The 17,062-nt window shown below is 46.7% G+C and overlaps 1 protein-coding gene across 1 annotated transcript; it reads left to right on the plus strand.

The window, feature by feature from the left end:
• Positions 1 to 5,653: 5,653 nt before the first annotated feature.
• TGIF1 (TGFB induced factor homeobox 1) lies at positions 5,654 to 13,872 on the plus strand. The gene is made up of 3 exons (XM_055324524.1): positions 5,654 to 6,011; positions 11,757 to 11,983; positions 12,805 to 13,872. Exons 1-3 carry the CDS (start codon positions 5,996 to 5,998, stop codon positions 13,378 to 13,380), a joined length of 819 nt encoding a protein of 272 aa, XP_055180499.1. The 5' UTR covers positions 5,654 to 5,995; the 3' UTR covers positions 13,381 to 13,872.
• Positions 13,873 to 17,062: the final 3,190 nt, after the last annotated feature.

Genomic DNA, 17,062 nt, shown 5'->3' on the forward strand with positions numbered 1-17,062 from the left:
CACTACCTGTGACTCAGCCAGTCTGCTTCCCTGGGACTCCTGCAAATGTACCAAGCCCACAAAAATCTGTATGCACGCTGACATTCGGCTGAGACCCACTAGTTTACAATCAGGAGGAGCTCCTTCAGTTTAGATGGTGAACCCGTTTTCTCTCAAATGTTAAGTATTTCAAGTATAATTGGACTATCCTTTTGTGTTCAGTTACAAACTAGAAACTATTTGAATACTCATCACTAAACAAAGTGTTACATAAGTGAAAAAAGCAAATTGCATAATCATTATTGTTTGGATCATTGACTAGGGATCAGAGGGACAGGGCAAATTATTTAACTTCCTCGGACTCCTACAACTTCATTTGTCAGATGGGGTAATATCAAGGAATACTTCATTGGGTTGTTTTCAGAAATAAATAAGACTAAAAAAGTCAAGCGTTTGCATGCTGCCTGGCATGCTATAGTCAACAAAGGATTGTATTCTTCTTATTAATGACTCTTACAGTCTCCCTTTCTTTTTTCTTTCTTTTTTTTTTTTAAAGTAAGCTCTATACCCATTGTGGAGCTTGAACTCAGCACCCTGAGATCAGGAGTCCTATGGTCTACCGACTGAGCAAACAGATACAATCTCTTACAGTCTCATTTTCATGCATTATTTTGTTTAATAAATATTTATTTGGTATCTATGATGTGTGAGGCATTGTGCTAAGTGCATGAAAATTTAATAATGAGCATACATTTTAGTTGGGGAATGAGGGACGCCTGGGTGGCTCAGTGGTTGAGTGTCTGCCTTCAGCTCAGGGAGTGATCCCGAGGCCCCGAGATCGAGTCCTACATCGGGCTCCTTGCAGGGAGCCTGCTTCTCCCTCTGCCTGTGTCTCTGCCTCTCTCTCTCTAGGTCTCTCATGAATAAATGATATCTTAAAAAAAAAAAAAAAGTCGGGGAGTCAAAGGAAAATAAACAAGTTAATAGTCAAATAAAAAACAGCAAAATAATTAAAAATTGTGGCTATGGAAGAAATAAAGAAAGGGTTGAGCTAGATCCGTGGTTCTCAACCAGAGGTAATCCCTGCCTCCCCCTGCCGCTATTTCCACCCTCGCTGGAGGACATCTGGCAACGTCTAGGGATGTTTTCATTTGTCACAACTTGCTAGGGAGGGTAATACTGGCAAGTACTGGTTAGCAGCCAAGGATGCTGCTGAACAATGTACAGGACAGCCCCGGCAACAAAGAATTAGCTCGGTCCACACGTTAACAGGGCTGTGGTTGAGAAACCCTGAGCAAGATGGTGGCAGTGGGGGGCTGGGGGGCTGGATACCTGAATTCAGGTCAGGCGGTCAGAGACTTCTGAGGGGACATTTAGGCCACATTTTGACTGGCGAAAAAGTGCCAGGCTTGGGCCTATTCCTGGTGGAGGAGACCTGAAAACAACAAATAACAATGAAAAATTCCTTACCTTAGTGTGTAGTATACATATGCCCCTGTGGAGAGTGAGGGGGCAATTAAAGGATCTTTTATGTTTCACAGTGTATGGCTATCTTATTGAATTTTGGAGAACAGCCCCCCCCCCTTTTTAAATTTAAAAATGGGGAAGGGGAGGAGTACAAAAAGCAGGCAGATTGGAAGACAGACTCTTGTAAAACTATCCGTAGATTTCAGAGAGGAGGGAGATCTTAGAGCACCCCCCACCTGTTTAGGAGGCCCCGGTGCATCATCTGTGGTGTCTCCACTCTTCACCACGTTCCACATCTAATGGACCTCTCCCCAAAGAATAACAGTGATCACCTGATTTAAAGCCAAATATCTATGTCAAATACTTGGTTTCCTACCTTTTAGTTTTGTTAGATTTGGTCTGTTATTTATCTCGACTTCTAAGGGGGGAAAATAAGCCACCTTGCAGTGTGTGTATGAGGTAATTTAAATAACTGTTTCATAAACCGGAAAGCATAATATAGCATATGCTGTTGAGAATAAAAGGAGAAAGGCTGTGCTCACCTAATGATCTTTCTGCTCTGTTCCCTTGATTCCAAACCCCTTCTAGGTAAAGAGCAATGAGGACTGGACTACAGAGGGGAAAAGCCTGGGAAAAGCAGCACAGGCCAGGAGGAAAGTGATTACAAACAAAAGTAGTAGCACCAGTTACATTATTCATGCAACTAAGAGGAGGAGAGTAATCCTGATGGGGTGGATAAAATCTCCACAAGACGGTGGTTGCAGCCCAGACCCCTGGAAAGACAATGGCCAGCTTCTCCTCAAGCAGCCCAAGACCTCTGACCTGAGATGGGAAAAGATGATTGTGGAATCCTTGTGCAGGGTTTGGAGCCCGGCAGTCTGCATATTTTATAAAAGTATCTGTTCCCCAGAGACTAGAAGCAAAAGGGATCCAGCGACCTTGTGAGTCATCCTTCTTGCTGGAGGGAAATCATGCTTAATCAATGGTTGTCCAGTAGATGAATGAAATAAATACATTCCCTAATCACTTGAGAGACCTAGTATGTGTATATATATATATATATATATATATATATATATATATATATATATATACTGTATGCATCAACACACTTTCCTGGCTTATTTGCCTTTGAGTTCCTTGTTGAGTTTTTGCCTTTGAAGGGTTTGCAGGCTCTGAAGAGTAAACTTAACTTACACAACTCTGTGTCTTTTCTTGGCCTTGAGGCAGCTTCAAAAGATGACACCAAATGGAACTATGTGTGCCTGGAGGGAAAAAATAAATAATGGTGAAAATATTTATCAGCCGCCTTCTCCAGCACCAAGCACCTTCTCACCTTTACTCCCATATCCTTCCAATTTAACATTCATCTGAATTCAGCAAGTAAGAGGTGGCAAAAGCGAGTCGGTATCATCATTTCTTTCAGCCCTGGAAAGAAAACTCAAAAGTCACTGGCTCAGTTTAATAGGCCCTGCCTGAGACATGAAGGGACTGACGGAGCCAGAACTAAAACTTGTTTTTCCACCTTGAGAAAAGCAAATAAACAAAAAATATCCTAAGCCATTGCTGGTTTTTCGAGCCCACTCTTTTTGGTTGTTTTTCTTCCCAGTGTTATGCAGACTCCAGGCACTTTCTTCCCAGAATGCAACAACAACCCAAAGCTCCAAACAAGTTTGGGACCGGCCTTGGGTGGGGGTGGGGGTGGGGGCGGGGGCGGGGGCGGGGTGGGGTATCTACTGGAAAGGCCATCAGGCTGAACGGTGCCCGTGTTCCTCTTTGGAGCATCTCATCAGATTTAATAACAGCTCGGACAGGATTCGCTCGCTCGAGCAAAAGGTGAGCCCTGGCCGGATCAAGCCGGCCCTCCAGCCAGAGAGTTTAAAGTCGGACTTCTTTTCCTCCTCGCAATTTGAAAGAAGCTTTTAATTCTCCCCCGCCCCTCCTCCTTCCCCCGTAAAGTTTGTTTTCTAGCTGTAAAGTCGCTTCGACTCTCGGTTTCCATCCCGGTTGCCTGAGAATCGCGGTAATTAGCCAAGTCCTCTTAGACGGAGAAAAAGATACCTTTGTGCACCTAATGAGAGCCACCGCGTGGCCAAGGAGAACCACGCAGAAGGAAGCGTTTGGGGGTCGGGCTTAGCCGCCCGGGAGGCTGCAGGGCCGAGCGGCTCCGAGAGCGGCTTTCGAAGTTAGCAAACAAAGCGTCTCCCCAGTAACCGCCCGGGGCCAGACGGGGCTCCTGCCACTCAGACCTCGGAGTCGCCGCGTCAGCCGGCCCCCGGCTCCTCCTCCCTGCGTCTCTCCTCCCTCCTCCCTCCTCCCTCCTCCCAGTTCCCCAACGGATTCGAGCCACCAATCCCAGCAACAAACAACCCTTCAAATGCGAGAACGCCGCGGCCCTGCAACGGGCGCCCCCCCCTCCCCGCCCCACATCTGTCCGGCGCTCGGGCGCAGCAGCTGATTCATCTCCAGCCAGGCCCGGGGAAGGAGCTTCGCTCCAGCAAGTTGCAGGGTAGCTTCCCGGCTGGTGGTTTCCCCCAGGACCGTGTTGCCCCCTCCTTCGCCGTTTTAGATGTGTGCTCTCTTAGGTGCCGAGCAGTCGGCGAACCACAGAAGAAGAAAAAATCGTAAGGTTGCAGCCTTCTTAGAATGACGCCTTTTTCCTTGTTTATTCATTTTAAGTCCTGTAATTGGTAAAAAACCACCCAAGCTTTGTAAACTCTAACCCTAATTCACTCTCGAGGCGGGGGTGTCTTTTTTTTTTTTTTTTTTTTTTTTTTAGGACGGCGAGTGGGTGGGAGGCTGGCTTTAATTTTCGCTGTAATCCTAAAACAGAGGCTCCAAAGTCTAGTTAGTCATCGTTTGGCTGCCTGAGTCCTCCTCGGGTTTAACCTTATTTCCACGGAGCTTTTCCTGCCGGCTTCTCCATCGAGGTTACAAAACAAAAACAGCTCAGAGCCGAAACTGGAGGCAGACTCGGGCGCTGACGTCTCTGCTAGGCTTATTTACGGTTTGGCTCTTTTTTTTTTTTTTTTTTTAGTGATGGGGAAAGTCTTACAGTGACATGCGACAGTTCGTTTACTTCAAAACAACGAGACACACACGAGAAAACTGGACCTAGTGGGGAGGGCGGGGAGGAGGCAGGCGTTTCTTGAAATCAGCCAAACAGCGTCTGGCCTTCTACAAGGGTAATCTCATCCAGGGACTCCTGCTGGAGCCCCAACTCTCAACCCAAATAAGCCAACAGGAACATGTGTTTACTCAATGGCCAGTTTCTGTTTGAGATACGCGAGGGGAGAAGGGGTCCCCTAACTGAGTCCTGAAAGCAGACTGTTGACCGAAACAGTGGAGCAGCCGCCCCCCACCCCCCGTGTGGTCGCCCCCTTTCCCTGAGGGCGGCAGCTGCCTGGGTCCGCGGCGAGGTGGGGGCCGAGTGTTTGCAGCGGGGCGGGCGCGCGCCCGGGCAGTCCCCACGCTGAGACTTTTAAAGAGCATGTGAGCATGACAAGTGTCTGTCCGCAACGTGTTAGATTTTGAAACTGCCTTGCAATCCAGCCCGGAACTCGCAGCTCTAGCCCGGGGTAACAGACACTTGCCTGGGGTGTCTGTGTCTCGCTCTCCTGCCCCCACCCACCGCCGTCGCCGTAGGAGGAAGAGCCCGGAGGAGCAGGGTGCGCCGCGCCGCGCCCGCGTGTCAATGGCAGCCGCGCATTCTGGAAGAAGTTGGTTCTTGTCCCGAATACTTTTCCTGCGGTGCCCCGCCCCTTGAATCAGAGGCAGCTGTCTTCTCCTGCGGCTAGAGCCGGGCCGGTGGAGTTTGGGGCAGCTGTCAAAAAACGAGAGGGCAGCCTTTTCTTCCCTGGGGTGGAGGAGGGGGCAGCCTTTTTCCATCTGTTGCAATTTCCTAACCAAACGCACCCTCGCCAGCCCGAGGAAGAAAGGCCCAAAGGAGAGACCCGGGCGCTCGGCTGCTGTCGCCGCCGCCGAGCGAGGGATGCGGGCGGCGTGCGCGCGGCAAAGAGGAAGGCTCGAGTTTCTGGGCTCCGCCGCCCCCACGAGGGACGGGTGACAGCGGCCAGGGAGGCGCGGAGAGCGGCCGCGCGGCGGGAGCGCTCGGTGCCGTCCTCCCGGCCTGGAAGGGGCGGGGGAGGGGCGGAGGAGCGGCGGGGCGGGAGGGGGACGGGCGGGCGGCTGGGGGCGGAGGCAGGACCTCCTGTACCTTCCCTCTTCGCCTCTCTCACTCTGACAGCGCCGAGGTACGCCGAGCAGGAGCGGGGAACAAAGGAGAGGGGAGGGGAGCGAGGTGGGCGAGGGAGAGCCCCCAGCCGGCTGCCAGAAGATCCCGGCCGGAGGAAGCCCAAGTGTCACTTGAATCCCACCCGAGGAGCGGGCGCCTGGGATCCGAGCGCCTGGATTAGCAATAACGGCTGGAGCGCGTCCTACAAGTTACGGGAGAGTCGGCGGGGAAGGAGGACAATCGCGTGCCCCCTTCGCCCCGCTCCTGGCCCCTCGAGACCCCAGCATCGCCTCGCGCTGGAAGGGGAGCTCCAGAATGAAGAGCAAGAAAGGTAAGCCTCCGTGGGCTGTGCCCGCCGTGGGCGCGGGTCCCGGGTCCCGGGTCCCGGGTCCCGGGTCCCGGGGAAACGTGCTCGCCGGGCCCCGCCGGGCTTGGGGCGAGAGTGACTCGGTGGACTTTTCAGCCCCGGGGCTCTCGGGCAGGAACCGCGGCCGTTTCTCTTTGTTGGGGCTGCGTCTGCAATGGCAGTTGCCGTTTTCCTCCTAGACACAACACGAGGGGCTGTTGTGGGGAGACGGGCCTCTCCACGCTGCTGGCACGTTGTCAAGAAACACGCTCAGCGCCTTGTTTGTGCGCCTCCAAGTTTCATTGTCTCCGCCGACACCCCCACGCTCCGCGGGGCGGCCGCGTGGCTTCTAGCTGGTCCTCGCGGGCCGAGATGGGGGCCGGGGTCGGCGGGCGGGGGGAGACCCCCACCCCGATTCTCCGGGGCGGCCGGGACTGCGGAGCGGAGGCGCCTTTGTCTGAAAGTTGGGCTCCTGGGCCCCCACTCCCTCCCCCGCAGCTGGGCCCGGGCACCCTCCTCACTGGGGATGGGGTGTTTTCACGATCGAAGGAATGCGGCTCGGGCCCCCACACCGCCCTGGGGCGTCGGTGGCCTTGCAAAGTTAAGACTTTTAGCAACTCCCAGCCTCTAAAAGTTTTCCCACGATGAATTTGGGGCGAGATGAAGAGTTAGGACGGAGGGCGAGCCGCTTACCGCGGCGTGGAGTCCGAATGAGCCCAAGTGTGACAAGCAGGCTTGGTTGTAAGCGCACAGAGCGAGTCTGTCATTGTTTCCACGAAGCGTCCTGGACGCGTTACAACTAAAACTTGCCGTCAGTCTGGTTTAAAAACAAAATACACAGAACGGGAGAAACCAACAACAAGAAACCCACCCCCACGAATGGCCAAAAAAAAAAAAAAAAAAGTTAACTCCCTTTTTGAAGTTAAACTTTTGAGTCCCTGGCTGGGAGGTACCCCGAACGTTCCTGGCGAGCCAGAGTTGGCTTTTCAGTTGTGATTTATGTGGAGTGGTTCAAAACAGAAGTTAATCGCTCGGGGAAGGCAGCGCGGGGGCGGGGGGGGGGGGAGAGCTGCTGCGCATGCCCAGGAGCGTCCGGAGTTTTTGTAACTCCACATTCTTTCAGACTCCTCCAGCCCATGCAGTTAGAAGCCCAATATTGTTAGTGGGGCAGCCTTCTACCCGAGGGGCTCCCTTCGGCCACGTTTTTCACCTTGGAGTTCTGTTCCCTTTCATTCTGGGCTGGTGGCTTCTCGGGCGGAGCTGCTCAGCCCGTGCCTCCCCAGCGAAAGTAAAATTAAAACGTCAAGACCTGGGGCACTCTTCGGAGTTGGTGGGAGGACTCGGTGAGCCTGTGAGGGCTTAGAGGCTCGGCTACGTAACGGGGCTGGGAAGGATCGCGAGCGGGGAGCGCCCGGGGTGGCGCCTGCGAGGCCGTGTCCCCTCCACCGGGGTCCGGATCCGTAGTGGAAGGCGTTCTCCCTCTCCTGGCGCTGCTGACGGCGTTCGGTCGGGGTTTTGTTTTTGCAGAGTGGTTCTTAGGAGCCGCAAGCAAAGCTGCGTTTCCGCCGGGGGCGGGCTCCCCCCATTGTTTGGGCTGCGCCGGGCAAGGTGTTGACCCAGCCCGGCTGGTCTTCCCCCGCAGCCCCCCGGGGGCGCTCCCCCGCTCTCTTCGTCTCCCCCACCCACCCCCCCTCCAGCGCCCCCGGTCCTTCCCCGGAGCCCCCCCGGGGTGCCTCCCGCTCTCTCTTCATCCCCCCCGCCCCCATCCCCCGCTCCCAGCCGGGGAACGAGGCTGGGACCCGCCGGCCGCGGGGTGGGGACATTCGGGGTCAGCGGCCCCGGGCGCGCGAGGTCCTGCTACCGAGCGCCGACTCCTGGAAACAATGAAAGGTGACGTGTAGGAAGGGGAACTTTGCGACTGGTTCAGAGCCTGTGCGGGGGAGCCGAGACTGCTGAGATTGCCCGGCTTCTTTCCCTTTTTAGGTTTTCCCGGCAAATGCTATTGAGGGTGGGCAGACCCCCGAGATTCACGGCACCATTTCTCGTTTCTCCTTGTAATGTGAAGCTCCCGAAGTCCTCGGGAGGTGCAGCTGGAGGGGCGAGCTCAGAGCAGGCTCAGGAACTCGCAAGAACAAAAGCTCTGCGGCCGTGCTCCCGCCCGGGCTCCTCCCTCCCCGCCGCTTCCCTGAAACTACCTCGGAGGGGGCCCGCGTTCGGGGTCGGCTCAGCCCAGGAGCCGGGAAGGGCTCTGCCCAGCCTGGCTTGTGGAGTTGGACTGTTGGTCTAACAAGTAGTCTGTGAAAATCGTTTCAAGTTTTCTTGAAAACAAAAGCGCTCGAGGGCCCGGGATTTGGTAAGCGTGGTTTGTGATCATAGTGGTCTGGCCTCGGGGGATATCAAAAAGATCCCACCCCACAAGTGGCTTGAAGACCAGCAAAGAAGATTCAGGGAGGAAAATCCCCGACGTCTTCTTTGCTCCTAGTTTCTGACAATTTGCAGTTCTTGCTTTAGAACTGCTCCACGGCCGGGTCCAGCCAAGTGCACCTTGGAGTTTGTGCCTGGGATGTTGGCCACGGTTCCCGTGGCATCTCCGGAGACTTGTTAGGCCAGGCTTCCTTTTTCCTGATGGTCTACTTCAACTTTTCCTTCGATTATTCCTATTTCTAGATCCTTTTCTAGGCTCTCCTAAAAGTCCCAACTTCACAGCCACGGCCTCTGGCCTTCCCTCGCCACCCCCAACCCCAGTTCCTATCAGGAAAAGATTGATTTTCAGAACCGTGGGGTCCACAGGCCATCTTGTGGCTTTCTAAACATTTCCTTGTATGTGGATGGAGTAAAAGAGCCTTGTGATCCACTCCCCCCCCCACCACCACTTTTTTTTTTTTTCTTTTTCTTTTAACTGTAAGCAGAGCAGGACCTTTGGAAACAAGTGGTAACCGGGAAACTTTTCAAAAGCTCTGTTACAATAGGAAATGAGTAACGTGGAAAAGTCTTTTTGTTTTTCCGAGCTGAGCCACAATCCGGAGGGAGAGTTTTAATGAAAACAGTCCTGACAGCAGCAAACGTGGTTTGCTGCAGTGAAATATCAGCTGGTGTGGCCAAGGAACTTCGAGTCTTAACTTCCTGTTACTTCAGCTTTTGTGCACATATTGGAAATATTTGTTAAGAGCTCCAGAAGCCTGGCATTCATTTATTTAAATGGACTGAGAACAGAGTGAAGTCGCACTGCACTTTGGTGTTGCCTAACTGAAACCGACTTTTGTGTGTGGCTAACCTATTTTGAGAGATCAGGCTTCTTGTCAAACTAAGCAAGCAGGTCAAAGGGCAGGCTTCGGGGGTTTTTTGTTTGTTTGTTTGTCTCAAACTCTTTGTTATTATCAACTTACAGTTGGGAATTCACTGTGCAGGAGGAAATTTTCACACTTCTCTAGTTGAAAGAGGGGGAGGGGGATTATGGCCTGGAGAAGAATGTCTGGGTTTTCAGGCGTTGAAGAGTTTAAGCAAATTGCTGTATTCAAATTTGCCTTAGTCATTCAATTACTTGACACATTTTTAAAAGGTAGAGTTCTTTATTTATCAAAGTAAATGTAAAACAGGAACTCATTTATAATTTCTGAAGGCATTTTATTAATAGCTCTTTACTCAAATTTCCACAGAGGTTTTAAAAGTTTCTCATCTTTTCTATGGTGAAAGCACTTTCAGTTTTAAGTGCGCCTCTTTTTATAAAGACTTTTTTTTTTTTTTTGTAAGCAGTTTAATGCAATCTTCGGGGAAGGGAATATCAAATACACAACGGTTAAAACTTAGGATTCTTGTGCGGTTTATTGATGGGTACTTGTTAAGCCTTGAGCTAAAGTGAATTTGCAAGATCATCCTACTCTTTTGTTAGAACTTGCTTTACTTTGTCTTTGGAAAGTTCTGCCTTTTCTGTGGACACTCCCTCCAGCACTGTCTGCCCCCTGCAGTCCAAAACTAAAAATGTGTTCCTAAGTAAAGTCAGGCTCAATTGAACTAGCTCATCAACAAATCTTGGGATGAGGAGCTTTTTGAGTGTTAAAAATGTTTTAAAAGGATAGATTGAAAAAAGAATTTTTAATGGATCAAATGGTTTATTGCTATGTAGAATATTCTGGGTTTTTTTCCGAGGTAAGCCACTCTGAATTGCATCAACAAAGCTAAGAATGCATACCTTTCAGTTTCTTGTTATTTTAATTTTTGTTATAGAAATACTGGCATTTTCAAGCATGCCATAATTTGTAATTTATTTACAATTTAAAAATTCGAGATTGTTTTCAAAATAGAGAATATATTTGTTTAGTCATTCAGGATTGCCAGTTGTCCTTTTGAAAGGGGGAAGGGTTTATAACATTTGTAATTTAAACGTTTTAAAGTTCAGAATTATATTTAAATGTTAAAAGGGCCTAGTCTGAATTTTTTGTTGACCTCAGTCTATTATATGTGATGTAGATATTCCCTATGGCTGTGAATTCTTAAAATTTCTGGTGGGATTAAAGTACTTACAGACAAAAGAGTTTCCTCTGGGGTTGCAAATTCAGTTTTCTTTGTCATGTAATAATTTTAAGATTGAACTCTACTTCTTGGTATCTAGTATTCTAGGTTCTGATTAAACTGCCAGATGAGGGGATCCCTGGGTGGCGCAGCGGTTTGGCGCCTGCCTTTGGCCCGGGGCGCGATCCTGGAGACCCGGGGTCGAATCCCACGTCGGGCTCCCGGTGCATGGAGCCTGCTTCTCCCTCTGCCTGTGTCTCTGCCTCTCTCTCTCAATCTGTGACTATCATAAATAAATAAAAATTAAAAAAAAATAAAATAAACTGCCAGATGAAATTTAAAAATTTATTCAGTACCAGCATCTTTTGACCTCTGACTCAAGTACTGAGAGTAGAAAAATATTTTTGTGTAATGAAACTGAAAAAACTTCAGTGGTTGTATTTAGTAAAAAATGACCAGTGCTGTCCATTAAAAGTAGGTGTTTAGTTTTGAATAAATGTATGAATGAAAAAAATGACCAAGGAGTTGGCAGGAAAATTTGACCTGTATTTTACCTTTAGAATAGTGACTGGGTTTAGGGGCACCTGGGTGGCTCAGTCGGTTAAGCGTCAGACTCTTGATCTCAGCTCTGGTCTTGATCTCAGGGTGGTGAGTTCTAACCTCTTGTAGGTGGGCCTCGACCCTACTTTAAAAGAAAAAGAATATTAACTGGGTTAAGTGTGGACTCTGCCCTTTTATTTCAAACCTTCAAGGGAGGAAGGAGGAAGAGTAGCATTTAAAATGTACCTTAGGACACTTGGGTTGTCTTTCCTAAGCTAGCAATGACCTCAGAGAAGGTTGTTAGATATATTCCATCTGCTGTAGCACCTTTACTATTTCACATGTGACAGGCGATTCACTTTGGGTACAGCTGTGTCTCTTCTGGTGCACTAGACTTTAATGAGCATCACTCAAAAGGAATGTGAGAAGTTAAATTCTACAGGAAAGTGGGTATGAAAGGGCTTCTGACACTTGGTTGAGAATCTATAATGTGCTACTAGTCAGATTGCCCTTGAGAATTTGACACGAGCTCTGATACTTAAAGAGAGAACTGTGGTCCTTCGCTTGGCTTTCAGGAGTTAAGACAATATGGTTACACACTGAATGGTCAGAAGAGATCAGCTTTGCAGTAGGTGCTCCCCTGATAAAAGTGGTTGACGGCCGGCCTTTGTCCTTTCTTAGGTGTCGTTGCAGCATCAGGCAGTGAGACAGAGGATGATGACAACATGGACATCCCCCTGGACCTCTCCTCCTCTGCTGGTGCAGGCAAGAGACGGCGAAGGGGCAACCTGCCCAAGGAATCTGTTCAGATTCTCCGCGATTGGCTGTATGAGCACCGATACAATGCCTATCCCTCAGAGCAAGAGAAAGCATTACTGTCCCAGCAAACACACCTGTCTACACTACAGGTAAAGGAAGAAGAACTTGAGGTGTATGCACGTGCGTTGTTTCCTTTGCTTCCCAAAGTCATTTTATTGCATTCCTGTAATATCAGATCATTAGATGCCTCCCCACTCAAAAAAAAGAAAGAAAGAAAGAAAGAAAGAAAGAAAGAAAGAAAGAAAGAATATTTTTCTCTTGTAAATTTTATAGTACTAAAAGTTAATAACTGGCTATTTAGAGAAACAGAAACACTTGACAGTCATCTGTCAAATAGCATTTCCTTTCAGGCCTAAGAGAGCCTTTTTTAATGCACCAAACATAAAGAGGAGGTTAAATCTTCCTCTATTGCCCAGGAAACTGGTTTGATATTTAAACAAGGACAGACTTCAGTGAGGTAATTCTTGTTATGTCTGTTGACACAGTCATTTGAACTGGGAAAAATCAGTAACTGGGAGGAGTGGCCCTATTCATCCAGGAAAAGTTTTCCTGTAGTTGATTAACTTGAATGCTGGGGCAGTAGGTAATAGGTTAATACGGGAGCATTAAAGGGTAAACTCCCCTCCCTAAAATCATTTTCAGACGTTTGAGAATTTTTATCCTTTTCTTCCTCCTGAAAAGGCTTAAGGATGATGAGCTAAAAAGGGGAATTTGTATTAGAAAAGTAGGAGGTTTATGGCAGGAAATAGCTCTTTCTTGGCTGAGCTCAAATACCTTGAAATAACTTTGGAAGTTCCGAGAAGCCTTTTCAAGCCTTTTTTAATGCAAAGAGAGAGCTCAATTAGGCATCCCACGGTAGGTTCTCAGAACGGGTTTGCTGAGCGTTAAAACATTACCCATCTGATTTCAGGTCTGTAACTGGTTCATCAACGCGCGCCGCAGGCTCCTCCCAGACATGCTGAGAAAGGATGGCAAAGATCCAAATCAGTTCACAATTTCCCGCCGTGGGGCCAAGATTTCTGAAGCGAGCTCTGTGGAGTCAGCAATGGGCATCAAAAACTTCATACCAGCTCTAGAGGAGAGCCCATTTCATTCCTGTACAGCTGGACCAAACCCAGCCCTCGGGAGGCCACTGTCCCCGAAGCCGTCATCCCCAGGATCTATATTGGCTCGTCCATCAGTGATTTGTCATACCACTGTGACTGCATTGAAAGACATGCCTTTCTCTCTCTGCCAGCCAGTTGGTGTGGGACAAAACACAGATATACAGCAGATAGCAACCAGCAGCTTTACAGACACCTCCCTCATGTACCCAGAGGACACATGTAAATCCGGACCAAGTACAAATCCACAGAGTGGTCTTTTCAACACTCCTCCCCCTACTCCACCGGACCTCAACCAGGATTTTAGTGGATTTCAGCTTCTAGTGGATGTTGCACTCAAAAGGGCTGCAGAAATGGAGCTTCAGGCTAAACTAACAGCTTAACCCATTTTCAAGAAGAAAAGTTTTCACAAATGTTATGATTGCCGGGGTGATGGCAAGAGACGAACTGCATTATTTTATATATTTTTTTATTAATATTTGCACATGGGATTGCTAAAGTGAAGCTTCCTGTTACTGAGATGTCTTCAATGGGATACAGTCATTCCAAGAACTATAAACTCAAAGCTACTGTAGAAACAGAGGGTTTTCTTTTTTAAATGTTTCTTGGTAGATTATTCATAATGTGAGATGGTTCCCAAGATCATGTGATTTTTTTTTTTCTCTCTCTCTCTCCCCTTCCCCCTTTTTTTTTTTTGTTGGTTTTTTTTTTTTCCAGACTGTGCAATACTTAGAGAACGTATAGCATCTTCTCATTCCCATGTGGAACAGGATGCCCACATACTGTCTAATAAATTTTCAATTTTTTTCAAATAAGTATGAATCTAGTTGATTGATGCCTTTTTTTCATGACATAATAAAGTATTTTCTTTAAAATTTACTGTAATGCAGAGTATTTTGTTGAGGGAGGCACTTCTTAAAAATGAGTAGGAATATAGCTCTGAATGAGCAGGAAGTTGGGGGTAGGGTGGAGTGTGAGTTAGGGGGGTGTCACTAGCTCTTTGAAGAACCGTGGACAACAAGCCAGCCAGTACGTATAAACAGGATGTGTGATATTTACTCTTGATAGGAGGCATAAGCAGGCCCTTAAATCTTAACTTAAAACTGTATGACAAATTGAAATGAATCATTCCATCAGTCTTTAGCTAACCACTAAAACCCTTGGTGATCTGTCCTGCATATTTTAAGACCTGGCCAGTGTTGGAAAAATGTCTCAAAGCACCTGATCATGGCTTAAGTTTTCAGAAGTAAACAACAACCCAAGTGGTCTCTCTGTATTTCCCTCCTTCATGTTGCCCTTTAAAATAACCTTTATCAGGCGCTACAGTTAGGTTATGCCTCTCCATTCAAATATGGTGTGAATTTGTACAGAAATTGCCTCTTAAAACATTATTGAAAGTGATTAAGACAATGGGGTTCTGTCTGCCATGAGATTGCTAGTGGACAAGGTTTATTTTCCAAGGTCACATTGGTGAAAACTGGTGCCATACACAAGTGGAGTTTGTTGGGATAGACAGTTCCATATGAAGCCAGGATAGCCAGAAGGGAATTGGTGGTGTTCCTTTCACTTACATGGTTGACCAGATTTGTCACATGCCACAAAACCATTCTTTGTAGTCATGCTTAGTATGAGGTTTCTTTGTTATTACAGTCCTGTTCTTTCCAGCCCTGCTCCAGCTATCAACTGGCTATGTTTGAGGCAGCCTCAGAGCTTTGGTACTGTTGAAAGAATGTAGAAAAATTCTTTCAAATTGAAGTTTGTCTAATTTTGTAACTCTTAAAGTCCCTACTGTAGAAAGAGCTAAACTCAAAGGCTTGTAAATAGAAAAGCAACACTGATAAGGAAAAGTAAGAGGTGTAAGTAAAAATAAGTGAGGTAAAAGGTGTGTTCTAGCTGTGACGGGTGGAAAGGCATCTCAACCACGAGGGGGCTGGCCTCCCCCCTCAGAGTCACAGAAATAGATGTAAACCAAGAAAATAAATAAAGCCAATAAAAGGAAAGAAATAGCAAATATAAGTGAAATAAAGATGACTAAGACTCATTACCTGCTCTAATAGCTAGATCAAAGGCTAAGATTCTTTGAGTAGAGATAAGGAGACCAGCAAATCCTGAAAGGCTTCCCTTGTTAAAATGTTTCATTAATCATAGCAGAGGGAGAGAAAGAATCATATGAGTGATTTAGAAGAATGTCAAAGGTCAAATGAAGTCCAAAGGTTTAAAAAAAGGTCCTCCAAAATTGTGTTTTATTATTTGATTTTTTTTCCCCTTTTGAGGTTATATAGAGTCTGGTTGATAACTGGTGTGTAATAAATGTAAACCATTTAAAAGAAAAACCCAGGTAAATACAATTGGGATACCAAATGTAAGAGCCCACATAACTACCAATGTTAAAGCCAAATAGAAAGGAATTTTGTGCTTAGTATTTATGTGATCTTTTTTTCATTTACTTATTTTAGCCATTTGTGCTTTAGTGTAAAGTTCTTCCCTTTTAGATAGGATACTGTTGGGTCTTGCTTTTTTTTTTTTCCTAGTCTAACAATCTCTGCTTTTTTTGTTGTTGTTGTTTTGTTTTTGTTTTTTTTTTTACAATCTCTGCTTTTTACTTGGTGTATATACTTGATTTATATTTAATATAATTTTTGTTTACTTTTTTAAGTTTTAGTTTTAATTCCAGCTAACATACAGTATTATATATAGTTAGTATAATTTTTTATATGTTTGGATTCAGTGTACCATTTTTGGCTTTTGTTTTTCTCCCTCTGTTCTTCTTTGCCTTCTTTCAGGTTAATTGACTATTCTTATTGTTTCATTTTTATTTTTCTCTTGGCTTGTGAACTACACTTTTTTTTTTTTTTAATGGTTCTAGGGATTACAATTTACATCTCTAAGTTATCACAATCTATTCAGGGTTAATGTTATACAGCTTCCTTCCAACAAAGTATGGAACCTTGCAACAGTATAGTTCATTCACTCTTCCTTTTTTTTAAAGATTTTATTTATTCCTTCATGAGAGATACAGAAAGAGAGAGGCAGAAACGCAGGCAGAGGGAGAAGCAGGCTCCACAGAGAGAGAGGCAGAGACACAGGCAGAGGGAGAAGCAGGCTCCATGCAGGGAGCCCCATGTGGGACTGGACCCCGAGTTCTCCAGGATCAGGCCCTGGGCTGAAGGCGGTGCTAAACCGCTGAGCCACCTGGGCTGCCCACAGTCTTTTATTTTTGTTAAATATTTATCATTTCTGGTGCTCTTCATTCTTTCTTGTGGATCCAAATGACATGTTATCATTTCTCTTCAGGTTCAAGAATTTCCTTGAGAATTGTGCAAATCATCGGTTTTTGTTCATTGAAAATGACTTTTATTTTACTTTCATCTTTGAAGGACAGTTTCACTTAAGATAGAATTCTGGGTTGATGCTTTTGCTTTTTGTTTTTTTTCCATCACTTTACAGGCATTTGTTTTCTGGCTTTCATTATTTTGGATGAGACATCAATGGTCTCATTGCTCTCTTTTTTGTGATGTCTTTCTTTGGCTCTTTTATCTTTGTATTTCAGCAGTTTGACTATGACTCCTTAGGTATGGTTTTCTTTCTACTCATCCTGCTTGAAATTGAACTTACTGCATCCGTAAGTTGATGTTTTGTTTTTACCAAATTTGAGAAATTGTGGCCATTATTTAAATTTTGTTTTCTGCTTTCTTCTCTGCAGAACCTCAGTATATTTATATTAGATCATCTGACATTGTCCTATATGCCCCTGGCTCTGTTTCTCTTTGAGCTTATTTCTCTTTATTTTTCCATCGCGATAATTTGTATTAAGAAATTTCTTTTAAAAGATTTTGTTTACTTGATAGAAGAGCGTGCACAGTTGAGGAGAGGGGCAGAGGCAGAGGAAGAAGCCGACTCTGCTGAGCAGGGAGCCCAACACAGGGCTTGATCCCAGGACTTCAGGATTTTGACCTGAGCCAAAGGCACATGCTTAACTGACTGAGCCACCCAAATACCCCTGTATGAAGTAATTTTTAATTCACAGACTCCTCTGCTGTCTCTAATAATGCTATTGAGCCCATC

Source organism: Nyctereutes procyonoides, unplaced genomic scaffold (assembly GCF_905146905.1).
Source record: "Nyctereutes procyonoides isolate TBG_1078 unplaced genomic scaffold, NYPRO_anot_genome, whole genome shotgun sequence".
In the NCBI taxonomy this organism is placed as follows: Eukaryota; Metazoa; Chordata; class Mammalia; order Carnivora; family Canidae; genus Nyctereutes; species Nyctereutes procyonoides.

What these genes read in the sequence shown, in the direction of transcription:
- TGIF1 (XM_055324524.1), top strand. An exon ending in CACACCTGTCTACACTACAG is followed by an intron (nt 11,984 to 12,804) that starts GTAAAGGAAGAA and finishes ATCTGATTTCAG; the next exon opens with GTCTGTAACTGGTTCATCAA.